This window comes from Sturnira hondurensis, unplaced genomic scaffold, assembly GCF_014824575.4.
Source record: "Sturnira hondurensis isolate 20B ecotype Veracruz unplaced genomic scaffold, ASM1482457v3 Scaffold0011378, whole genome shotgun sequence".
NCBI classification, from domain to species: Eukaryota; Metazoa; Chordata; class Mammalia; order Chiroptera; family Phyllostomidae; genus Sturnira; species Sturnira hondurensis.
Window position 1 is genome coordinate 9,192,376 of NW_028084009.1, and position 25,580 is coordinate 9,217,955.

Here is a 25,580-nt window from a genome sequence, read left to right on the forward strand (position 1 = left end):
CCTCCGCCTGGACAGCTGGGACTGGAAGCCTCCCAGTCTCACCTGAGTCTGAACCTGTCCAAGAGGTTTTGTCATGGGCTGGCCTAGGAGGCCTTCGGTTTCTAAGGGGCATAGCACAAGCATTCATAAATCCCTTGCTGTGGCTTTAAATAATCAGCCTTAATTATCTCCATCCAAAGTCAGGTTCTCCCCAAGGTGAGGGAGTCGGACCAGGTGGAGGGAGCTGGACTGCAAACTGTAGGCACCTGGCAGCTGAGATGCCCGGTGGGGCTTCCTGGGATCTCTGGGGTCCTAGGGCGGGTGTGGCAGGGCCACCAGTGATGACCCTGCCCCTGCTGAGCTGTGCTGCCCTGAGACCTGCAGGGGAGCGGCCCTGCTGCCCTCACTTTGAAGATGAGGAAGCTGGGTCACAGGACTCTCCAAGGTCAGTTCTCTGTCACTGCAGACAAGGGACAGTGGCATAACAGACCAGAGGGGACCTCTCACTCTGTCCCAGCGGCATCTGCAGCCCCCTGCCCCTGCCACCCCCATCTGCACCCTCTCCCTGCACCCTCAGCAACCTCACCCCCTGCACTGCCCGGCCCCTAATCAGAGGACACACCTTTACGTCCAGCCTGGACGTGCCCCTGAGCCTCAGACTGGAACCCAAATCGAGGGACAACAGAGCTGTCCACTCCTGCCCACCCACTCCCTCCCCCTTAGGGAGTGGCAGGGCCCACACGCAGACCCTCAGCAGTCTGTGCCTCCACCTGTCAGGAGCAGATGCCTGCACACAGGCAGGTGAGCCCCTAGAGGCCCGGAGTGGGGGTGGTAAACTGAGTTGTCTCAGGGTGAGTCGGCACCAGGCTTGAAGCCAGGAGTGTCCAGACAGCCTCTGTGGGCAGTGAAGGGTCAGGGACAGCGGCCCCCCTGAGGGGCGGGGGATGAGGCAGGAGGACTTGCCTGGAAGGGCTGCCTGCCCCACCAGGCCCCTCTCCACCCCTGGCCTGGACCAAGCTGCAGGAGTCCAAACCCAAGTTCTCCCTCCTGGCTCCCCACCGCACAGAGTGGGGTTCCTGGTCCTCCCATCACCTCCCCACCCCTCCTGCCAGGGCTCCCTTCCTGGGTGGTGAGGGTCCATAGTTCACCGGCCCGGGCAGCCAGTGATTAGTGATTGTGTTAGGGGCAGGCCAGGATGCCCAAACCTGATCCTCCCCCACCTGTTCCATTGGCCTCCCACCACGTTTCTTGCCTGACTTGTTCTAGGGGGAAGTAGGGAGGGAGGGCAGGCGGGAGGAGGAAGGGGAGGAGAGGAGGGGAGGGGGCGGGGAACCCCTTCCCGGCTCACTGGTTAGTCCAGGGGGCGGCCTGTGCCTTCTCCCCACCTGCAGGCTGGGCCCATTGTCCCAGCAGGGCCCATTGTGTGGGGAAGAAGCCTCATTGGCAGGGCGTTAGTTTGTGATGGTCCGCTCTCTGCTCTGATTGGCCGGATGAGAAGGGGGCTCCCCCGGGGCCCTGGGATCCAGAAGTTTGTGCCGCAACTTTTTCCAGCATGAAGTGACTGTGTGCCCGGGCTCTGGCGTGAAGGTGGGCGGCCCAGCCAGGATGACGCTCTGCGGGACCTTCCTGGGTATGTAGCCCCCCCAGCCCACGCCCCCTCCCTGGGCCAAGACACCCGAGGGGCGAAGGAGCTGTGTGTCCCCATCCGCCCTGAGTGCTCCTTTCTGCGCAGCAGAGGCGGTGACAGACACAGCCCCTTCCGGAGAGAGGCCAAACCCAGGGACCTGTGCGCTCGCCGCCCCCCTCCGGCTGGTAGGGAGCTCACAGACCTGTCAAGGCCCGCCTCCCACGGAAGGTTGGGGCGGGGGCGGTGGGGAAGGTGCGGCGCCAGCGGCGCCGGCTCGCTGGGGTGGAGGGCGGGTGTGTGCCGCGGTGGGGACTGCGCAGAGGAGCGGAGGGGCTGGGGCCGGGCCTGCTGCCGGTGTTCCCCCGCAAGTGCGCCTTCCACGCAGCGTCAGAGCAGGAGCCGGTGTGCGAGCCCCGCTGTTGCTCCCGGACGTGCGTGTCTGTGTGCGTACATGACCCCCCTCGGGGGTCGGCATGTTTGATGTCTCAGCACGCAGCCCGGAGAAAGCGCGTGGGCGTGAGGCAGGCGCGCAGAGTCAGCCCCGGGTGCTGGCAGCTCCGGGTTTTGTCTGCTCCATCTGCCAGCGCCCGCGGGGCCGCGCCCCCCTCCCCCTGCGCCCTCAGCTGTTCGTATACAATATTAATGCTGACCACTTCGGCTCCACACACCACGGCCCTAATTGTCGTCTGCGGCTTTAAGGCAGGCGTCCATCTGCAGGGAAGCTTTCAGGGGAAAACAACAACAACAACAACAAAAAAGCTCAAGAAAATCCTCACCCTCAGCTGGTCACCAGGGAAGGTGGTGCCAGTTGCAGATGCAGAAAGTTCAGACCAAAATTGCTTGAAGAGTTTGTATGAAGCAAATGAGCAGGCGTTTGGGATGTCTGTGCAGACATTTGCACAAGGTATTACGCTGTATTTGAATTATCTTTCCAGGGAGGCAATCACCCAGCCTGTTTCCCCAGCACAGGCCTCAGTCCCAGGTTCGGTTCTGCACCTCCCTCTCCCTCCATCCCCTCGAGGGGAGTCCGGGGACCCTCTCGCCCCCCCCCCCGCAAAGGCTGCTTCCCTGTAAATGATCCCAGACTTTGCTGTCACAAGTGACTTCCTTGTCAAACTTCACAGAACCGCTCTGCTCAGTGCTCAGTCACGGAAAAGAAAATGTCTTAGGTTTAAACTGGCCTGAGTGTTTGCCACCCGGGTGAGGAAGTTTGCGGTTGTACCTGGCTGTTGTCACCTCCGAGCAGGGCCGGCCACGGGCAGAGTGGAGAGACGCTGAGAAGGGAGCCGGCCCGGCACAAAGGCCCTGGGCGGTGGCGCTGTCCAAAGTGCTGATCAGACCACGGGCGCGGCGGCCTCCCCGCCGCTCCGGCTTCCCTCGGCCGCCAGACCTTAGAAACTTGCCTGCCAAGCCCCTTCCCTGCTCCGTCCCTGTAGCTCACCCTTTGTTCTCGTGCGGAGTCAGCTGAGGGTTCTGAACCCTGCTCTCATCAAAGCCCACCTCCTGAAACAGCTCTCAGGCTCCCTGCTCGGCTCCCGGAGGCCGGCTCCTGCTGGAGCCCTCGGTTCAGGGCGGGTGGCTCAGGGTGGGCCTGAGAGACGCTGAAACTTGGGTTTGCACAGACACAATTTTGTTACCTGGAACGTGGTCCTGCTGCCCCAGGTCTCCTGTGGTCCAAATTGGTCTCTCCCTGTTGGTGCCTGCGTTTGCTGTCCTTTCCCGTTTGACCGCTGTGTATCTGAATTAAGTGCTTGCCCGAGACAGTGGGCATTGTTGGGGGATCGGCTGATTCAGCACCGGCCCTCCCTTGGAGTCTGTCTCTGCTCGAACAATGGCGTGCGGGGCCGCCTGAGCCTGCAGCCTGCTGATAAGCGTTTAACAGAGTCCCCGAACGTTGGGGTGTAACCTCGCCCAGCGCCCCCGGTGTGTCCCGAGGAGACAGAAAACGGCTTTTCAGGAGAGCTCTCAGTGGTGTCCTTCTGTGCTAATGGACGTGCGCGTCCCAGGGAATGAGAACAGCTGCAGGCGGTCACTGGAGGCGCCTCTCGTTCGGCTGATCAATATTTCACCCTCAGTTTGGGAAGGCTGGCCTTGCTTCCTTATGCTCAATCTGAGACACCGCCGCCGTGAGCCCCGTCGCCTGGGGCTCTCGTGTGTGGGGAACACTGTGTGTCCCCGTGGAGCCGAGCATCCCTCCTTTCAGGCGATGCTTGTCGGCTGGCCTGCGGGCAGAACGCTGTTCGTGGAGGAGCTGTGCCGGTCCTCCCAGCGGGTCCTCTCAGCACGCCACCCGCTTGTCCCGTCTCCTCCACGCTGCCGGCGGCTGGAGCTCTTCAGTGCCGGTCTCGCGGGGCTGCTGTGCTCCTGAGCAGAAGTGGTGTTTGCTGCCTGGAAGTCTCCGCCCTGGACCCCTGCATTGGGGACCCCTGGCCCTCATGCCGGCCAGGTGTCCGAAGGTGTCTGACAGCCTGATCATGGTGATGGACGGCTCTGTGCCCGAGTTGTCACGAAGGAAAGGGAACTTGAGTAGTAAGCCAGAATGTCTTGGCTCCTGGGTACTCTGAGGAAATTCCTGCGTTTATCCCTGAGTGTAGAAAAGATCACAGAGTGACAGATGAGAAAACAGACAACTGGTCTGCCTAAGGGGGGTGGGGGTGGGCACTTCCATTGTGTGTGGTGGACTTTGCTCCTCTTGGCTTTCCCCGGAGAGCTCCTTCCGGCCGTTTAGAACCGACTCAAAGAGGCAGAGCAGAGAACTTGAGGTGTGCATTCCCTCCTCAGGGCTTCAGGAGGTACGCACGCTCTCTTTGAGAGAGTTTTCATATTTTAAAAGTTGAAACAGGGAGGGACGGCATGGTACAAGAAGCGCATTGTTTCCTGGTGGACCCTTTGTGTGTCTGAGTGTATTTTGCAGTCTGTGGCTGTGGATGCTACTTTGCACCTGGACACACAGACGCCCACGGGGGTCACGGGGCTGAGTCTGCGGGGGGGCCACAGGCTGCCCCCACCCCCTCCGGGGGAAAAGCGCTGCCCTGCACTCCTCACCACCAATAAATACTGTGGAGCGCTGTGCCTGCAGCCGTGCTAACCCGGGCATCTGTCATTCCGGTGGCTGCTATTAGGAATTATTGGACTGAACCACTGGCGGAGAAAGCACAGGGGGGTGAGCGTGGCAGTGGCGGGGCTGCCCGCCCTTCTGTGTGTTTTACATAAAAACAGACCTCATCGTGATGCATGTTAATGACACATCGGCCTGGGCAGAGGCAGGTGCGGCGCTCTGGCCGCAGCTCGGGGCTGCCGCCGAGGGCTCCGCCAGCCGGACCCCTCTCAGCGGCCAGGTCAGCAGCCCCGTCTCGCTGATGCTATACTGTAAATTTATTTCACCTCGGAGAGTAAACAGATATATCGGCGCCCCAAGGGTTCATGGGTAGCGTATTTACAAAGGAGTCTCTCTGCCAGCCCGTGCCACCGCTGCTAATGAGAGCGGTCGTTAAGTAAATGAGACGCCTCTTGCCGGCTGGGGGCTCACGCGCGGACAGGAGAGGATATTGCACTGGGACCCGCGCGCAGGCTGCCCCCATGTGACGCGGGGGAGGCCGCCGCCCGCCCCGCCCCCGTCCACCCGGCACCCCCCATGTAAATTTCATGATTGCTTTCCGTGATGTCATTTTGAACGAGGACAATAGCTGTGGGGAAAGGTAAGTCTGTGCTTCGTTCTTTCGCTGACAAAGGCAGATGCCTGGTGCCCGGCTTCTTTCTGAGGGGGACAAGGCCCCGCTGGTGGCTGCGATGGAGGCTCTCTTTGCAGGAAGAGCAGGTCTGGGGACAGCTCTTTAGAGCCGCTCTGTTGGACGCAGGCTTTCTCCTCCTCCCCGGTCTGCCTGCCGCTGCCTCCTCCTCTCGAGGTTGCTCCTGGGCTCACTCACACGCTCGGCCTCTCAGTCCAGTGGACAGCTGTGCGTCTGGCAGAAAAGACACTGGGGGGGCCTTGTACGCAGATGAGAAACTTTGTGTGGGTTTCCGGAAGAGGAGCAGGATACACCTGCAGCCGGGGGACCCGGTGGCTGTGGCCCCGGGAAGACGCTGGCCCCGTAACCTGCAGGCTCTGCTGGAGCGGGGACGGAGGCTCCGCACCTCCTGCCGGCCCCCGCCCGTGACGCGGAGTGGAGATGGCCATGTGAGCGTTTCGTCTTTGCCTGCCACGTATCTCTGAAGTTGGGGAGTGGGGTGCAGGTGCGTGTGTCTGTGGGGCCAGCGTCCCAGGCTGAACGGCCTTCCCTCCCACCGCCCTTCTCGCGAGGTGATGGGCCCCGAGAGCTGTTGTTTACGTGTCTGTGTAACTGCATCTGCAAATTTAAAACTAAAAATCAGGGCTGGCCACACAGCCAGCATGAGCTCTGAGCAATGTCGTGCCCTTGCCTGTAGCGTGACACGTCTGGGTGCGGGGACTTTGTCCACTGGGTGTACTTTCTTCTTTGTGACCTAGGGACACAGCTGAGCCAGGGGCTGCTGGGCGCAGGGTCCTTCTTCTGCCACCGAGGCTGCGGGGGTCTCTGTGTCCCTGCCATTGGTGGACACCCCTGGCCGGTTGAGTTTGTTTAATTCCTGAAACAAGCACCTGCGAGGGGGCTCTGGGAGCAGAATGTGGGCTGGGGCTCAGTCCATCAGACTGTCCCTGGAATGGTGGAAAAGACATCAATTACCGTCATTACCCTGTTGGCGGGGTGGGGGGGGGGCGGTTGCCTAGTGGTTTCAAAAGAGTCAGCGAGACCAGCCTAGGTCCCTTAGGCCAGCAGCGGAGGGAACAAAAGGCAGCCCTGGAGGGAGCCCCCAACAAGGTGTGCCAGGGTGTGCTCGCCCTGACCCCGCAGTGGGGGGCCTCGCCACCAGGGCTCCCCCACCGTCGTCCTTGCTGTGGTTATCACTCCTTCCATGTGCTCTGTCAATTAAGGGCAAACAAAAGAGGGGCTTGGAGTCTGAGGTGACGGGGGTGAGCGTGTCGGGGAGGGTGTTGCCCACGGGGCGGGACACAGCCCAGCTTCCCTGGCCGGTCACTGGGTGGAGGAGGTGGGTCAGGGCTTGTTTGCGAAGAGGAGGCACGTGCGTGACCCTGGTGCCCCCCAGAGCCCCCTGGAGCTGGGGATAGAGTCAGTGCAGCAGCCCGACCCCTGGGTGGCCCCAGGCTCCCTGGGGCCACAGACAGTTGGACGTGAAAGACTGTCTACCCTGGAGCCCCCTGGACTCCAAAGCCCTGAGTCTGCGGGGTCCAGAGGTGGGCCTGGGAGCTCATGCAGGCCAGGGGGCCACTCCTGACCTGGGGGCCTGTGGGACCCTCACTGTTGCTCAGGCCGAAAGGCAGCCCCCAGTCCTTGGAGCCAGTACGCCTGCTCAGAAGGTTCTGGCAAAGGGGGACTCTCCCGGATGGCTCCTGGTGCCAGACAGTGGAGCCCCTGACAGAGGTGATTCCCACAGCAGGCAGAGCCCTTGGGGCTGAGCCGGTGCTCTGTCCCTGGCATGGTCACAGCGGCCGTCCTGGGAAAGCCCTGTTGGGACTCTGAGGTGGCAGGGAGCAGTGGGTGAGCGTGTGCCCTCAGCACCCTCAGCCCTGCCCCCAGCAGCTCTGCTTCTGGCTGGAGCCTGCCTGGAGCCTGGACAGGCGGTTTGGGGCGCTCTCCCTGGTGCTGCCCAGAGCCTGGGCCCCTCCTCTCTCCTCCTGCCCTCCTCTGGCCGGAGTCACCTAGTGCGTCCACGCCTACAAGGACATGATGACTCTGTGTGAGCATGGGGTGGGGGTGCTGGCTGGGGTCTACAAGTGCGGGCAGCCCAGAGCTGGGCCGACCTCTGTCCAGGTGGCCCCGAGCCTGGGCAACAGCTGCGCAGCTGGGCATGTGGGTTTGCACAGCCTGGCCCTGGGCACAGTGGCAGGGCAGAGTGCAGAGGGATCCCTGGGGGGGTGGGCATGTTGGGGGCCTGTGGTCCTCCTGGACAGAGGCCTTGTGCTGTGGATCCCGCCTCCGTGAACACCTCTGTCAGCAAGGGCGGCCGGCTGGAGGGGCGGGAGTGCTGCCGGTCACCTGATCCCCGGGCCGGCAGGGCACTGGGCAGCCAGTCAGCCGCATGTCAGCCAGTCACCCCTGCTTGCTGGGAAGGGCACTGCGCCTGGCCCGCCCTGGAGGCCGGCCCAGGTCCTGTCGTTGTGGGCTCTCTCTGGCCGCCTCGCCCCAGCTTCCGGGCCCCCCCAACCCTGCCTGTGTGCTTTCTTTGTGAACCCGTTCATGAATAAACCAGGAGTTGAGCCTCCTCACACGTAATTTCAACGGGAATTTTGTGCTGACAGTTTACAGGAAAACCGTCTTGGGAGCCGGTGTCATCAGGAGATTAGTCAGCCTGGAAAACGCTGCTTCCCGGAAGGGGTGTGAGCAGCTGCCCGGTGGGGAGGGGGGGGTCTGGGGGTGGATGTCCAGGTTCTCACAGTACTTTCTGTCTTTTGTGGACACTTAATTTCTCCAAATGTTGCTTTAAAAACTCAAACAAACCGAGAGAGAGAGAGAGAGAGAGACACATTTTCACATGACTCAAGTTGCTTTTGGACTCCGGAGTGTGCGTCAAAGGGACCAGATGCGTGATGCGTGTGAGGGGAAGCACGGCCTGCCGGAGGCTCCCTTGTCACCGTCAGCACTCCCGGAGCGAACCAGGGCCCCTCCTTGCCCTCCCCTCCCTCGTTGGCTTGGTGCACAGGGAACAGGGCTCATTTCTGGTGCCAAGGGGCGCTTTGCCCATTGCTTCATCCCGTTTCCATTTCTGCGTTTGCCCTCACAAGTGCAGTGCTATTCCGGGGGCGGGGGGGGGGGACAGCAGCTTGGAGGCCAGTTGTGAGCTCTGCCAGGGTTAGAGCAGCGGTTGGTGGGGGTGGGGTGTGGACCAGCACAAGATGGGCACTGCCACCTCATGCTGCTGTCCCACCGTCCCGGGCTCTGTGCCTGCAGCCCTACCTTCAGCTGCGTCCCAGCAGCTACAGGAGTCAGCCCCCGGGGTAACTGGGAATCCATGGTCGTGTGTGCTGTGCTGTGGGGCTGATCTGGACCGTGGCTGGAACAGGGCCACTGTGGAGGCTGTGTATGTGGTAGGCCCTTGAAGGACAGGCACTCCGTGCTGCCCGGGGTGGCCAACGAGGTGTGAATGGGCACACTGAGCTAGATGTTAGGGCTGCGGGCTCGCCATCTGGCCTCTCCGCTGACGGCCCACCCGCCCTCACGCCTGGCTTCACACCTTGCATGTGTAGGACATCAGGCTGAGGGCTCTGGCAGAAGCCACCTGGGCCCCCTCCTGTTCTCCTGTCTTGTTGCCTGAAAGCCACACACTGGAGGTGCGGCCGAAGGACAGGGTCCCAGAGCCGCAGGCCAGGCGGCTCTCCCACCTGCAGGTCTCTCCCTGGGCCCAGGGCCGCACCCCCATGTCCTTGTGCGGGGATGGGGCCTGCACGCTCCGTTACTCCCAGGTGCCTGCTAACAAGGTCCAGGAGTGTCCCTGGGCTCCGAGACCTCAGAGCCGCAGCAGCGAGGTGGCAGGTATGGGGTCCTTCCTGGGGCTCGTGAGCCAGGCCCACAGCTCTGGGGGTCCCTGACGTGACCTGGCTTCCCTGGGCATCTGGCTGAGCCAGCTGGTGGCCACCTCCAGCATTCACACTCACCATGTTCATAGAATTCTGAGGGTTACCAGCTTCGGGTCCCTGCGGAAGGGCTGCCTGTTCTCCTCGAGGCGTTGTGGAGGCCACACGCCACTGGTGGCATCGGTGCTGAGCCAGGGCCTTGCCAGTCCCGGTGTCCTGGACAGTCACCCACACAGTCCAGGGCCTCGGCCTTGGGGGCTCAAACCTGCCTGTCCCATCAGCAGACCTGACAGAACAGCAAGCTCATGTGTCAGTCACCGGTGGGCCCATGAAATTGTGCCAGTTCTCACGCCTTCCCCCATGGCCCCCTTGTGCTTGGCAAAGACAGGGCCTTGAACTTCAAAGGGCTTGCTGCATTGTTTCACGGAGGATGGGCCACTGCCTGCAAAACCTGACACTTTTGTCCACCTCTGTGCCTTGGGTTGCACTTCCTGTGCCCTGTGGGTAGAGACCCCATCTCCCCCCTCCCCCCATCTTCTCCCCAGGCCCCGAGGCTTACAGGCCAGTCGGCTCCCCAGGCGCAAGGTGCAGCTGGATCGGAAATGGCGCCCTCAGGGCCACCCAGCCCCTGAGGCCCACAGTGTCACCCCCTGCCTTCCGCCCCGACTCTCACCTCCTGCCCGGCCCTCCCAGGAGGTGCCCCTGGTCTGTGTCCAGCTGGCCTCCAGCCTTGTCCCCTGTCCCCAAGTCGAGGTCCCTGATTTGTGTCCCTAGTGGAGCTTCACCTGCAGCTGGATTTTCTTGTTAAGGTCTCGTGCAGGTGCCGCCGGGGCCTCTCTGGCTTCCCTCTCGCTCTCTCAGGTGACTCAGCTTTGAACCACCTGTTTCAGCAGCTCTGTGAAGACACTGTGTGCTCCTGGCATGTGTCCCCGCTTCCTCTGTGGGGCACCTGCTGGCCCAGGTCCGGCCCACCTGGCAGGGGCCAGGAGGCAGGTGCCGCCCCGGGTTCCCTGGGCTGGACACCCGTGCCGCTTGCTCCTCAATGCTGGTTTTGAGGTTGGAAGGAAATTGGGGTGAGAGTAAAATCTTCTTAAATGCTCCACGGAGGAGATTCTGTTCTGAGTTTTCTGTCTGCTCTGGGCTCCATCTGCGGCAGGTGGACGGCAACCACATCCGTGTGGCTGAGTGACCCACAGAAGGGCTGCCTCTTGTTCTTGGTCCTTGTGGTCCGATCTCGGAGGACTGAAACTTTGGGGTGTCCTCTTTGTATTTCCACCCCAGCCAGGGTGGCTTCCTGGGGTCCCTGAAGCAGGTTATTTGGGAGGGTTTCCCTCCCTCCAACACACACAAAGTGGCTATGTCCACAGTTTGTGTGACTTGTGACAAGTGGGGACATGCTACCTTCTCTCATGCAAGTTCTGATGCTTCTCGGAAATGCTCCTGAGCCACCAGGCAAGCTGGGGGGACCCCCAGTCAGGGCCCTGCTCCCTCGGAGTGTCAGGAGTGAGATGAGGGGAGAGTTTGGCATGGCCCCTGACAGGCTGGGGGCTCTGGACCCTGGTCCTGCCATCCAGATGCAGGTGTCGGCCAGCTTCCATCCAGAACCCATGCAGGACCCCAGACAGGCTCGCTGGGGAGCCAGATTCCAGCCCTTATAAGGTGGGCGTGCTCCCAGGTGGGGGTGTGACATCTGGGTCTGGTGCCCGCCCTCCACCCCCCAACCCCGTGAGGCCCCTCATGGCCCAGGGTCCCACGGAGCGACCCTAAAGGCAGCAGAGTGCTGCTGGGCATTGCTGTGAGGCTCCCCACCATGCGGAGCCACTCGGTGCCCTGGAGCTGGACTCGATGTCAGTCTGCAGGGACATGAGCCCTGGAGCTGGCCCTCCTCCCCAGCAGGAACTGGGGGTGGAGAAGGAAACCAGGGCCGTGCTGCCTCAGAGTGGCCTGGGCCTGGTGGTAGAGTGTCCCCCGCCCAGAGTGTCCTTTCTGAGTGGGACGTGACTGAGGGCATGGAGCCTTGAGAAGCTAGCTCTCCTCTGTGTATGCAGGACAGAGCCCATTCTGGTTGGGTTATCTTCGGGAGCCCAAACCGAGTGTGGTTCCGAGGGGGAAGGAAGTGGCCTGTCCCAGGCTGGACAGTCCTGACTAAGAGAGGGTTTCCAGGACTCGGCCCGGGTGGTGCTGGACCAGAGTCCCAGGGAGACCCCTCCTGGTCCCGGGAGGCCGCCGTGTGCTCTGGAGACCAGAGACCTACGTGGGCCCGAAACCAGCCCTATGGCTGCCTCTGGGGCAAGGCCCGTGCCACCCTCTGTCATGCTGCCTTGCCCTCCTCTGCACCCTGTCTGCACCCCAGGAGTGAGACAGCCTGGCCGGCCAGCACCCTCCTTTCCCGAGAGCCTGGGGCAGCCCAGGCCCTGGGCTGGAGGGGGGTGGGGGCAGCAGCTGGACACGGAGGGAGTGTGGGTGGCAATTGCAGAGTCCCCAGGAGCTGTGGGCAGGAGCAGGGGACCGAGTAGAGGTCCTCCCAGCACCTGCCAGGCCTGGTCCGTGGGGTGGGTCGGGGCAGTCGGAGGGAGCCCCCACCCTAGCGCCTCCTGCACACACGCAGCCCTTGCTCCCCATCAGCCCCGATGGAGGTGGCGACTGGGGTCGGAGAGCACCCCTGGGGGATCCGAGTGGGGGGCAGGGTCTCTGGGAAGCCCTGGGCCCCAGCGCCTGCACTCTGGGCACCTGCCTGGGTCGGAGTCCTGTCCGGGCACCACTGTGTCGCTCCCAGGGAATTCGTGGCCTGTGCTGGCGGGGGGTGGGGGTGGGGGGAACCTCCCATCAGGCTGGGACCTGCCCTCCCCTGCTGGCGGGCTCCACCGCCGGCCGCCTGGAGGGCGTCCCGTGACTCGGTTTGGAAAGCCGTTATTACCTCGAGCACTTTGGGTGCTGTTTTCACAGCCTGGGTAAGGTTAAGGGAAATAATAATAATAACGTAAGAGAGGCTCGGCCCCAGTAACTGCCTGCACCGCGCTATTTGCATTTTTAAGGAAACACTTCTTTGAGACAGCTTGGGTGAAAGGTCATCATTTGCATATAAATGGAAAAGAAAGTGTGCGAGGCTGGAAGTTACGTCTGCATTATTTTCTCAGCGGAGAGCTGCCGTGGCAGAGATTAAGGACACGGCTTGCATTTGGCTTTTATTGAATAGAGAAAGTACCAGCAAGGCCGATTTGGGAGCAAAATAATGAGAGAAATGTGCAGACGGAACCGCCGGCTCCCTGCCCCCCTCTCTCATTTTCACCTAAACTCAGCAGAAGCAGGTCTGTCTTTGCTCTGCTCAGCAAGTCTTCGTTTTATTCCCGCTGAATCCTAGCTTAAGGGAAAAGGAAAGAAAAAGAGCAAAATGCCTCATTTGCCCCTCGGCCCTGTTTGCATTTCCTGCCAAATGCTGGCCCTTGGGTGGGGTGCCAACGGTGCCTGGGGACCCCAGCGCAGCTGGGACTCCAGGTGAGGAGGTCAGGGCTGAGCGGGCACCCCATCTTGGAGGCCCGGGCTGCAGGAGAAGGAAGCTGTGGCGGGCAACTGTGGGGTCTGAGTGTGGCTGCCACTTCCTTTTTCCCCATTCTGGGCTGTCAGACTCTCCCGAGGGCCAGCACCACCCAGGAGGCCCCGGGCAGCGCTGGGGAAGCCAGGCCTTAGCTCAGATCTTTCAGCCGTCCCTTCTCCGGCTTTCAGGAACAGCTCTGGGACTCTGAGGTGGAGACCTGCACCAGGAAGGGCCTGAGGACCCCGGGGCCCGGCTGCAGTCTGTCCCCCCGGAGACCGACCCTGGAAGCCAGGTGCCCGTGCCTCATCACTGTGACAGATGTGTTTGGAAACAATCTCAAACTCACGGAAACATCTGGAGTACAGGGCAGAACTGCCTTTCAGGGCCGGCTGAGAGAACATTCGTGGGCGTTCCCCCGGAACACCTGTGCAGGGCGTCCCTTGCCCACCTGCGCTGTTTGTCGAGGGCGGGCCTGGCCCTGTGCACCCGGCTGCTGGGTCTCCCTGGTCCTCGTCCGTCTGTCAGACCCTCTGAAGAGGGCTGGTCCATTTGTCCGCAGAGCTCCAGTGTGGGTTTGTTGGCAGTCCCTCGATCCCCTGTGGGATATTCGGGGACACCGGGTGGGAGGGTCTCTTCCCTGGGCCTGACGCCCCAGCTTCTGTCCCTGGGCAAGAGGGTGCCGCCCACGGCCCCTGATGCCAAGAGTCTTTTTCTTTGTAATCAGTCAGTTTGTGGGGGGATGGTGCTTGGGAACAGCAGAAATACCTCATTCCCCACTCATTCCTGTTTATGGCTGAGTGGCTGGGCCTGACCTGTTTTATCCCCTGGGCAGTGACCGCCATGTCGGTGCGCCCACTGTGGCTGCTGACCGGGGGAGCCGACAGAGCAGCTTCCACGACCCCCACCCCCAATGCCCCGAAGTGTGTGTTTCCTTGGCCTCAGCAGGTTTCTAGGACAAGCACAGGTCACCACAGCAACCCCCCCACCCCGTGTGCACCACCCCAGAGTCATTCCCCATTGTCCCCAACCCCCCCCTCCAGCTCACCTCTGGGCTCTGTGGGTTGGCCATTTCTAGGCGGGCGGTGTGCGGGTACGCAGCTGTGCAGTGCTGTGTTTTCCGTCTGCTCCACGCAGGAGCACCTGGCTCCTTCGTACCGCTGAATACGGTTCAGAGGCATTTCGTCTTGGCCTTTCGGCCGCTGACGGACACAGCGTTCCTTCCCCATGTTGGCTGCTGGGAATAAGAGCAGGAAAGAGCTGTGTCCCAGGCCCAGGTGCGTGTTTTCGTTCTCTCCGCTCTGTGGCGAGGGCTGCAGTCGGGGCCACATGGCGATGCTGTCTGCTTGGTGTTCGGAGGAGCTGCCAGGGGTGTTTTCATTCCCATCGGCAACTTCATATTCCTGCTTCTTCATATTCTCTCTGACACTGGTTATTGTCTTTTTAAAAACTGTAGCCACCTCCCCCCCTGGCTAGTGTGGCTCAGTGGATCCAGGAGGGCCTGGGAACCAAAGGGCCACCTGTTCGATTCCCAGTCGGGGCACCTGCCTGGGTTGTGGGTCAGGCCCCCAGTAGGGGGCTCATTAGAGGCAGCCACACATTGAAGTTTCTCTCTCTCTCTTTCTCCCTCCTTTCCCCTCTCTAAAAATAAATATCTTTTAAAAAGAGAAAAAAATTATAGCCACTGTGGTAAGTTTGTGGCTTTGATTTGTGTGTCCCCGTTGGCATGCTGTTTCGGGGTGAGTGTCTGCTTGCCTCTCTGCCCATATGGGAGTTGGGCTGCATGGTCCCGTGGTTCCTCACGCATTCTGAATACCTGTCCCCTGTCAGATACACAACTTGCGAAATTTCCCCTAGTTCACAGCTGTCTGCTCACCGGACCGGTGGCAGGCTATGCACGAAAGTTCTGAACTCCGATGCGTCCTGTCAGTCTATTTCCCCTCTTACAACTTGTATGCACTTTTCACGTCCTATCTGAGACGCCACTGCCCGAGCCGGAGGCCGGGAGGTCTTCTCCCGCCCTGTGTTTTCTGCGACTTCCAGCCTTGATGCCTGTGAATCTGTGACCTTCTGTGAGCTGACTTCCGCGTCCGGTGTCAGCTGGTACGACTTCACTGTTTGGCCTCTGAGCTGGGCACCTGCGGGGGCTTCGTGTGGGGCCTCGGTGCCTCAGTTGGGAGGGTCTGGTGTGCGGGGCCGCTGGCCCACAGGCAGGTCCCGGGGACCCGAGGGCCCCTGGTTGTTCTGTCTCCCGGCAGTGTCCATAGTTCGCTGCCAGCAAGTGCCCCAGGGGAGGAAGGCCTCGAAGGGCAGAGTTCATTTGTGCATGCGGGGTGGTCTCGGGGGTGGCCCCGTCACTCCTCACTCCTTGTCCCAGGGGCCTGACCTCCAGGCGCCGATGTCCTGCCTGACTGCTGTGCCCAGAGGATGCAGGAGAGGCCTTGGAGGGGACCGGTGGAGCAGATGTCCAGGCCCAGGCCCTGCCTGAGCAGGAGGGGCCAGGGCTTCCCTTGCAGCCTCCAGGGCAGGTGACAGTGGAAGCCCCTGTCTCTCATCAAATAGAAAACCGGCAGCCCCACCCCCTCACTTGCCCTGCTCACCCCCACTGGGCGGCTGCGGGAAGCAGGAGGGACCTCGAGGGGGTCGCCAGGGCCGGGGCACCTGCTGGGGCAGCCAGTGTGGGGAGACCATCCTGCTGGTACCCCTGCCCCTATGTCCTCCCTCCTGCTGTCCCTGACACACGCCTGTCACCTCACAGACTTACCTATGTCCCTGTGACAAGTGATTCCCTGTGGGTCTCATGAATCAGCCAGGTGTACGGGTCTCTGTGCTGCCTGCCCTCCCGGACAGGGTGTGTGGAAAGGGCCCCAGGGGCCTTGCTTTGGGTCTCCCAGTTCTCCCACCTGTATCCTGGGTGCGAGACACACCCTGTGGCTGGTTGGCTGAGCCTGAGGGTATGTTCTCCCTCCCACATCGCCTCCACCTGTGAACTCAGGGCCCGTGTGACTCCCAAATACTGCCCCCATGGGCCCATTATGGTATAGAAATCTGGTTCCCTGTGTGCCGATGATGCTGAGGACCCATGAGCTGGGCAGTCACACAGTTGCACAGCTCCCATCTCTGGTTCAGGCCATCCTTCACAGGGACAGAGAGGGGGACACACAGTAGGCACCTGACTGGCCCTTTGGAGACCTTGCGTTAGGTGTCCCCTTGACAACCAGGCTTCTGCTCTCTGGGTCCTGCTCCTGAAGGTCCCAGGAGGCCCTTTGGTGGCACGGAGTCACTTCCAGGCACGAGGACTCTGGCCAGGAGCCGCAGGGATGCCCAGGGCAGGAGAGGTGGAATTCTAGACAAACCACATTTGGAGGGGCCTCGTCCAGTAGGAGGGGGCACCGCGGGTGTGACAGGGCTCAGCCTGACCTCCCTTCCAAATCCAAACCCCCCTTCGAGGAGAGGCAGAGAGCAGCCACAGGAATTTTTATTTCCTGTTTTTATTGTTGGTTACTAATGACCTTGCTTTGAAAGGCGGCCGTCCTGGAAAGCCGGTTGTCATGGAAACAGGGAGTGCCGGGCAGGGGGGTGGGAGGGGATAGGTACACAATGCGTTTCTTTGTCAGTCCAGCTGATGCCTCAGCCTCGGCCTTTGAGGAATTAAATGTTCGCTGCAGGCCTCGTTGCAGAGGCCGAGGCCACGCAGGACACCGGGGAGGGGGCAGCCCAGGGTCCTCCTCAGGGACGCGCTCCAGCTCCTGCCCTCCTGCTGGAGGCTGGAGACCCACAGGGGTCCCCTCCCTCAGACCCAGGGCAAAGTTCCGGAGAGTTCCTTCTCCTGACCCTCTTGTGTCATCTGGTGGCTTCCGCGCCTCGGCTCCTGCCCCCACAGCTCTCACTGTCCCCTCTCTCTGTTCCTCAGAAAATGAGTTCCGGGGCGAGCTGCTGAGCCAGAGGTGGACGTGCGGGGACAAGGCCAGTGGCTGCAGGACCTCGAAGCCCCCGGGCAGGTGCGGCAAGGTGAGGCGCTGGAGTCTGGGGCCAGGCCCCTGTCACTGCGGGCCTGGAGCACACACAGGTGGCTTCCTCGCGGGTCCAGAGTAGGTGAAGGACAGGTGAGGGCAAAGGCCATCAGCGATCTGGTCCCTTTAGGTCTGAAGGAAGAAAAGTGACTGGCTGGGCGCAAACCTGCCACAGGACAGCCCCTCCCCTCATTGGCTAAGTCCCCGCTCCGTGGCCCCTTGGCGTTGGAAGCAGGCCTCCTTTCCCCTCTGTGACTGCAGGCTGAGAATCCCTGCAAACTCGTGAGGTGTGTTCGCCTCGCTCACTTCAGTCTTTCCAGGTGGCAGCAGATGGGTTGTGCTGGCGTTAAAACTCACTGGTGGTGGGGGACCCTGTCCTGGGGCCCAGCGTGCACCGGCAGCCCCGCCAAGCCTCCTGACCTAGAGCTTCCCAGGACATGCTCTGGGTGGAGCTGGGCCCGGGGCCGGGCAGCCCTCAGAGACACAGGCTTAGTGGGCCTTCTTCCTGGAGCTCGGACTCTGATGCCCTTTCCCTCAGGCCTGGCCCCCCAGGGGTGACAGCCGAGGTGTGGACGACGGGCTGGAAGGGCTGTGAAGTTCTAGGTCGTGGTGCCATCCCAGGGCGCTCTGCCGTGCTGGCCCAGCCCAGCATCTTTCTTTAGAATTGGGCGACTGGCTCGAGTGGGAGGGTGGGCGGTGGGCCTGTCAAGGCACCTCTGCCCGGTTGGTGTTCCACAGGGCCGTCCGGAGCGTCCCGGCAAAAGGAGATGTCAGTGACTGCAGTCCCACCTTTAGGTGGACGTTTGCCACTTGGTTTCTCATGGATTTTTTGTAGTAATGTTGATGTTTTAAAGCATCACATTAAACTGTGGTTTAATCTCGGTCCCTGAGTTTTTGTTTCCCTCTCACTCCTGCACCCGGGTGCGCGCCTCTCCGGCCTCACCGACCCACCCCTCAGCGGAGCAGAGGTCAGGACCACAGACGTCACTGGCAGCCTCAGAGGTATCGCGGGGCCAGGCCTGCGTGGAGAGCAGGTCGCCCCAGAACAATCAGAATAGCAACGTCAAAGATCACTGATCACAGACCATCACAGCATATACAATAAGGATGAAAGAGCCTGATATGTTTTGAGAAATGTTTGTGACGTGGGGATGTGGAGTGAGAAAAACGCCGCAGGAGAAACAGTGCCGGCCGCTTGCCTGTCGCGGGATCGCCGGGAACCTTCGGCTTGTGAAAAGCACAGCATCTACCTCAGAAGGAGGCCTGCCTGGACCTGACCCGAGGCCCAGAGCTCCGGAGGCTGGAAGATGGCGGTCCCCACGGCTCTGGCGTGAGGAGCTGGGGGTGGGACCCGCCACAGACCAGCCCGTGCACCACGCCGGAACAGCAGCGGCCTGTTTAACAGGACCCAGTTTCCCGCTGGGCGGGGCAGGAAGGGCCCTGGCTCCTGTTCTGATGGGGGATGTGCGTGAAAGGGTCGGTCTCTGGACAGCAGAGGGGCGGGGGCAGTGTCAGGACCGGCCGCAGACAGGAGGTGGGTGAGGCGTGGAGCTCAGGGCCGGGTGGCCACGGAGCAGCAGGCTGTGTGGGAGGCTCCCGCCAGCCTCTGGGTTCAGCACCAGGTCTGTGGACAGCTCACCGACAGCGGGCGGGGCCCCTGGAAAGGACTGGCGGTTGTGTGTTTGCCCGCGTGTGTGTGTGCTTCTGCTTAAGGAGAAAGGGACTCAGTGTTGATTGTCAGTCCTTAGAACTCTTCTTGGCCTCGAGGAATGAAGCCCTGGGGCCCCAGGCTGCAGGCCAGTCTGTGGGTGGCCAGAGATACTCCGTTGGGATTCAGCCATGCCTTCCTCCTGCCACTGACTGGGGCTCCTGACCAGGGCGGGAGGGAGGCACTGCCTCACTGGACGGGCTGCAACTCCTGCCTCTGGGCAGGGGGCGTATCAAACAGAGTGACTCAGACATGGCTGCTCTACCAGGGTTCCCTGTGTAGCTGTGATTTTTAACTGGGGGCTGCAGTGAGCTGTGGTCCCTGCATAGAGGCATCAGGAGAACCCTTCCCAAGACACGTGTTAACTAATGCTCCATGGGTGTCCTTCCTGCTGCCCTGAGGGAGGCTGGCCTCTTCAGCTGCCAGGAAATCGAACGACAGGGGGGACTTCAGGAGAGCATCAGGTGCACAGTGGGACACCCTAGAGGGGGGACAGGGCTGTCACCACAGGGAACTGGGGTGCTGTGATGGCTGCCGGGGGTGCCGTGGTACAGGCTGGGGGTTGGCCTCTGAGATTGGAGGAGGACAGAGGCCGGGTGTGTGCTGGGGGTTCCAGAGGCAGCAGCACCTGCCCATCTCTGAAACTGGGGCTGCTCTGGGGCCGACAAACCTCGACCCGCACAGGCACGCTCAGAGAAAGGGAAGTGGGGAGGCAGTGCCGTGGGGGGCATGGTCGAAGGGATCCGTGAGAGAGGGTCAGGGAGCCTCCTGGAACCCAAGGGTCTAAGTGGGGCTCGGGACGGGGTCAGCCACAGCACTGTCCACCCCTGCGAGCAGGCGCACCCCTCGCTTGGCAGTGAGAGGACAGAGCGCATCCAGACCGTCACCCTGCCTCGGAGAAAGGGGCCACTGTTGGGTGCTTTGGAGCCTAGGGCAGTGACAGCCGGTTCCCGGCCACCTCTCGTGTCCCTCTGTCCTTTCCACTGTAGCCCCCCCCCCCGTCTTCGGGCAGGGTGGCCTGCAGCCCCCTGGCGGTCAGCAATGATCCCCCTGTACTTCTCATCAGCCCCAGAGACCCTGTCCTCCAGGTACTCTTCATGGACAAGTCATCCCGAGTCCCTTCTCACTCTCCAGCTCTGCAAGCTGTTGGACGGATTCTGAATAAAACGAACCACTGACCTGTCTCCTCCTGCAGCCCAGGGCTGGGTGAACACCCCCTGGGCCCAGCTCAGGCCCTCAGAGGTGTTCCTGGCTGTCCCTGCTCGTCTGTCCAGCCGTCCATCCTCAGGTCACGTGTGCTGAGCAGTGACCAAGGCCGCAGCCCCTCACTCTGCAGGACACAGCAGCCCGGAAACAGGAACGAATGAGTTTGTTTTGGGTGGGATTGGGAGCCTCGAAGGAAAGGAGTGCCCACAGGCCCAGGCGTGGAACTGAGAGGCACTGCTGCCTGGAGGCGGCCTGGACGGCCTCTGGTTTTCACTGACCTGTGGAGCCTGTCCTCCCCCCACCAAGGCTCCTCTTGAGCTCTCCCCTGACTCCCTGTCTCTGGAGTGAGGGACCCTCGGGTGCTGTGGGTGGTGCTGCTGCTCCACCCGGGACACACTACAGGGCCAGGGTGGCAGGTCATCTGGGGCTTCCCAGGGCCAGGCCTTAGCGGAAGGACAGGGATGCGGCGTTGGCTGGGCTTCAGGGTCACTCCTCATCTGGGGAGGCTCGGGAAGAGCCAAAAAGAAAGGTGTCAAAGAGAGGGAGAGACTGGGGTGGGGGTGAGCAAGGGAACAAGAGAGAGGCAGGGAAGGGCACTCTACAGAGACCACCCAGAGTCCCCGAACTTGGGGGCGAAGCCTGTGGGCCGCGTTGACCGGACTCTCGCACACAGAGCCCCCTGCGTGTCCACAGTGTCGCCGGCCGGGTCTGAGTGCCGTCTTCTCTCCTGAAGCCCAGCATCCAGGCGGATCCCCAGGTTCAGGGGCTGCTGACCGCATGCGCCTGTTTGGGGCCAGGGTTTGTTAACATCTAGGCGTTTACAGGAGACTGTGAACTCAGGGCAGCCGGTGTGGGCGAGGGCGGCATGCAGACAGGTGTGAAAGGGGCCGGTCTCCATGGCACGCCTGAGAGCACGTCCCCACACGGAGAAAGAGCTGACGCAGTTTCTCTGGACGAACAAGCGCAGAGGGGAAGGGCGTGGCAGTGGCAGCCCCGGGGGGGGGGGGGGACCTGCATTAGAGGCAGCACCAAGACAAGGCCACCGGAGAGCCAGGAGGCCTGGGCTGTGTCTGCGTTCCCCCATTGAAGACAGGACTTGTGGCAAGTTCCCAGGGCTCAGAGTCGGGCTGGGGAGCACAGGGATGTCCTGAGGGGCTCCTGCCCCTGAGGAAGACGGGGCCGGGGTGGCTTGGCTGCAAAAGGGGGTCTTGTCACCCTCGAGGAGGGACGCTGTTCAGTGTTTTGCTGCAGAAAAATGGGAACTCTGTGGAGCTGTGCTTGGAACAAGGGAAGGGTTTTTAACAATAAATGAATAGAAAACGGGGGTGTGTCTTTTTGCCTTTTGGGGGGTGCAGCTCCCTCAGGAACACGAAGCAGTGATGTCCAGGGCCCGAGGACAGCAGAGAGCCTGCCTCTGAAGTGGCCCGCAGTGTCTGGGCCTTGGAGTTTTATCACAGCCTTGCCCAGGGCCCTGGGCAGCCAGAAATGCTGGCGTGAAACAGCTCTGGAATCTGCCTCGCGGACGACATCCCAAGTCTTTGACTCAGAGAGATTCACTCGCACATGAAAGAGCTCACCCTCCTCTCCTCCTGCTCGGGGCAGTGTTTCCCTTCTAGAACCAAAGCTGCAGGCACCGCAGGCAGCTCATGACCATCCGACACAGAGAAAGTGCAAATGGAGGGGGCTCGGCGAAGGGCTCAGGGGGCGCAGGCGCGTGGCCCCTGCCACCCGCTCTGCCCTTGGCTCTGCGCCTACGGAGTCTGCAGGAAGCCCAGATCGCCGGGCGCTGGATCCTAGCGGGATACGCGCCAGTTTCCTCAGGAACCCCGACCAGAGAAGAGCTGCAGATTGCATTTCGGTGGCGAGCAGGCCGGCGCCCCGCAACCAGCTGCATCGGCACCATCGTGCGCCCCCGCGGATGGACGGACGGCATGTTTGCAGGCTGGAGGCTGTGAGGAAGTCCCTCGGACAGCTGCTCCTCTCTCGCTTTCTCGGGGAGCCACAGGCCCACGGGGGAATGGAGACTCCTTGTCCGGACCAACCGCTGCCTGGATGTCACCCCGGGTTTTGGTTTTTCCCCTGTTAACAACCACGTGACTCGTCTGTAGCGCTGCTGGTGTGGGGACCTGCCCTGCAAGCTTCATGGCCCTGACTGGGGGGTGTCCTTTCTTCCATGCCGCCTAGGTGGTCACTTCTTCCCTCTGGCGCCTCGCAGTGGCCTGCGGCCAGTGGGGCTGCCTGCTCCTCTTCCTCACCATGGGGCCTCCTGGGGTGCAGGGTGCTGGGCCCAGGCTTCGCTCCTTTGGAGACTCGGAGCACAGGGAGCCCTCTGTCCACCACCTACCTCTGTTCTCGCTGTCACCTGCCTGCCCGGATGTGTCATGGGTGACACAGGTTCAGGGTCCTGTGTGGTGGCCTGTAGCTCCTCGGGGCTCTCCCTCAGCTCCCTTGGGGGACAGTGCAGGCAGAACCCCCAAAGTGGATCAGGAGCAGGGACTGCTGGTGGGGTCCCTAATGGGAGCACCCCTCACTCTGTCCTGGGAGGAGTGACCCCTGGAGTGTGGCTGCGGGTCCAGTGATGTGTTGGCCTATGTCGGTGCCTCAGCCTGGCTCTCGCTGACACAGCCTCCCACCAGGAGAGCCCGTGGCCTGTGGCTGGTCAAATCCAGATGTACTGGGAGCCTAGGACCCGGGCAGGGCTTCCTGGGTTGTCCTGGAACAAGCCCTACCTTGTGATTTCACCTGGATTGCTGTCGAACTGGTACCGTCCGGGACAGACTGGGCTGAGAAAGGCAGCATTAGAACGAGTCTTAGCTGTTACCTTTTTCGCTGTTAACTCGGCTATGGGAGTATTTGCAGTGATGTGGGTGACGCCCACTCCGGGCCCCCGGGGGGTGGCGGGGCCTTTGCCCACATTGGGGAGGGTCCCTCAGCTCAGACCACCTCTCCCTGGGCTCTTGGGAGCTGTTCCATGTCCGGACGCTTCCTGGAGGCCCATTCGGGTCCCAGCCACCTATTCCTAATAGGGCAAGCTCACATTAACTCCCATGGGCTCTGGGGTCGGTGGGGCCAGAGTCTGTGGTGGGTGCCTTGCCCCGGTGCTGGGGAGCAGGGGGGGTGGGGTGTGAGCCTGGGGGCATGGAGCGGGCTCAGGGGACGGGGTCCCCAGGCTGGCCTGCTGCTCCAGGTCCCGGCCTTCCCTGCCCTGCCAGTGGCTTCTGGTCCTCCTGTGTCACAGACGCGCCCTGCCCAGCAAATCGAGAGTGGGGACTCCGCAGGCCGTCCTGCTAGCCTTGTTGACAGGCCCTCGTTTCTCCCTGCAGATGAGCTTGGAGAACGAGGACAAGCGAGCTCGCACGCGATCCAAGTCCCTTCGAGGTGCGTCCCCCAGCCTGCCCCCCACATCCGTCCACAGCACGACTCTGCCTGAGCCCCAGGTGTCCATGTCCCAAAGCTGTAGATGCCACTGTTCCCACCCACGCTCCTCAGGAGCACAGAGCTGCCCAGCAGTGCCCCCACCTGGCATGTTCCACCTCTGAGGGCCTTGGTAGCTTCCTGGCGCCTGAGGGCAGCTGTGGGGCTTGGGCCTGGACAAAGCTGCGGTGCCGAGATGAGGAGACAAACCCCGCTCCCCAGGGCAGGGGTGTTTGGGTGTGACAGCCGCCAGCCTTCTATCACTAGCCTCTGTCTCCCATGATGTCTGTCTGGGAGCTGGTGGGGCCTGGGAGATGGCTGGGCTGGACTGGCAGGGGTGAGGAGGCATGGGGGTCCTGCCACGACTGAGCCGCCCCCTTGGCCAGGGCACCCGCAGTGGGTGTGCCCCAAGCTCCTCAGTGTGCTGGCCGCCCAGTGGGGCCCCGTGGGGCCCACCTGCCATCCTCCTGTGCGGCTTTATCTGCTAGATCAGGTTTCCTGCCAGAAACCAGCTTGTCTGTGTAGTTAGGGGAGGAGATACTGGCCTGGCTCGGAAGGCCCAGTGGGCCCGGTGGGCCTGTGTCTGGGTGGCCTCTGTGTCCCACAGGGTCCTGGCTGGGAGCAGGCAGTGTGCTCACCTAAGAGCCTGGCTGGGTCAGGAGAAGGTGGGGCTCTTGTTCGAGGGCTCGGCCAGCACTCTGCTCTCCATGGTGCCTGTTCTGCTCTGACCCCACCTGTTTCCTCCCCTCTCTCTCACCAGCACCCTCGGAGCCCGCAGGAGCTGACCTCAGGTAAGAGGGACTCCTCACTAGTACCAAGCATGGTCGTGTCTGTGGCCCCCTCTCAAGCAACCCCACCCTGGGATCCCTTTTCCCTAATGAGGCCCCACCCTCTTTGCCACCTGTCAGCTGTCGCCACCTGCCTCCGCCCCAGCCACACTGCACATCCCACCTCACAGCAGGGGCAGGGGCAGGGGCATGGGCACACCTGGCCACCAGGAGCACCTGCTGTCGCTGGGGCCCTGGCCAGCCACAAAGGGCCATCTTCATGGGTTGTCACGGAAGCCACTGTGTTAGACGGTCTGAGGCCATGTTTGGCCAGAGGTGGAGCAGGCTGTTCCCAGTCTGGAGCCTTTCGTTCTGTGTGTTGGTGCCAGTACAGGGATTGTGAGCACAGGCCCTGTGTGTCACCTCCCCCCTGCTGTCCCTTCGCCAGCTCAAGCAGAGCCCATGGCCTGGGGACAGTGCGGGGGTGGGGGTGTGACCAGGAGAGCACTGAGCTAAGTGGGCCCTTAGCTCCTCCTGCCTCCAGAGTGCACGGGTCTGGAGGGTGTTCCCTTCGTGCGGAGGAGAGGTGACAGACACTCTCCTGGTGTCTTCGTCTGGGCCCATCTGCTGCTACAATGCGCTGCCTGTGCTCAGGCCCCTTGGGCAGGTCACTGGGATCTGCCCGGCACTGACTGCACTAGGCTGTCCACGAGGCCACCCCAGGGGCTGCTGTGGGGAGCGGCTCTGTCCCTTCTCTTGCCCAGGGGGCCCTCGTTGGCCCTGCACACAGGCTCACGGGCTGGGCCGGAGGCCAGGCCTCTTCTGGACGGGTGGGCGGAGGTGGGCTTCGGAGCAGGTGACGTGCTGGGGGCCATGCCAGGGCCCCACAGGCCTCCCCAGCAGCTGTCACCTAATTGCCTGATTAACTCAGTGATTAATCGACTAATTGGGACCTCAGCTTCAAATCCCCATAACAAGGAGCTTTTGTGGAAAGTCTCAAAGCCAGTTCTGGAGAGAGGGAAGCAAGTGAGGGCATAGACTGGAACAGACAGGCCGGGGACAGCGGCCACCGCTCTGTGCCTGCAAAGGAAGTCCCCGGTGGAAAGGGGCCTGTCTCTCTCCCTCCCCCTCCCCTTCCGGCTCTTATTAAAACAATGGGACTAACGCTGACATCAGCCCAGAGGCCCCTGAGCGGGAGGTGGCTCTCCCAAAGGCCACTGCTGAGCTCTGGGCTTTGCTTCCACACACCGTCCCTCTTCTCCCTGACCGGCCAGCAGAGGTGGCTTCCTGGCCCACTGGGACCACCGCTGCCTGCACTGGGTGGCTCGACCCATCAGTTGGGTGTCTGGACAGAGGTCGGGGTGGTACGATTGCCTGGGTCCCTGGGGCCTGTCTCTGTCGATGGTCCTGAACACTCTGTCCTTCACAGGCTCTGGGAGAGTCTGGTCCAAGGCAGGAGCTCAGACCGCAGGGCACTGCTCCCGTGGAAAGCCAGGTTTCCCCACCTTGGGCAGGGGCGCCTGGGACACCTCCCCAGGAGGAGCTCAGGCTCCCCTCCTTTGGGTGGCCTCCCTGGGCCGCCCATCCTACCGGGCGTCACTTGGCTGCCCCATAAAATGCCGCGATGATGCCTCTTTGTGGGCCTTGGTCTGGGCACGTGTCTGGCCACCCGCATACGCCCGCCCTCCCCTCCGCCCACCCGGGCACTCTCTGCCCTGGGGAGCT

General features: G+C 62.1%; 1 protein-coding gene across 1 annotated transcript in view; it reads left to right on the forward strand.

The window, feature by feature from the left end:
- The first annotated feature begins 204 nt into the window (after window positions 1–204).
- Window positions 205–25,580, forward strand: part of MYT1 (myelin transcription factor 1) — a 50,427-nt gene continuing 25,051 nt past the window's right edge. Inside the window, exons 1-5 of the mRNA XM_037060145.1 lie at window positions 205–424; window positions 1,531–1,609; window positions 16,661–16,758; window positions 22,998–23,052; window positions 23,849–23,879. Coding sequence (XP_036916040.1) covers window positions 1,585–1,609; window positions 16,661–16,758; window positions 22,998–23,052; window positions 23,849–23,879 — 209 coding nt within the window. The 5' untranslated portion in view covers window positions 205–424; window positions 1,531–1,584. The remainder of the gene's footprint in view (window positions 425–1,530; window positions 1,610–16,660; window positions 16,759–22,997; window positions 23,053–23,848; window positions 23,880–25,580) is intronic.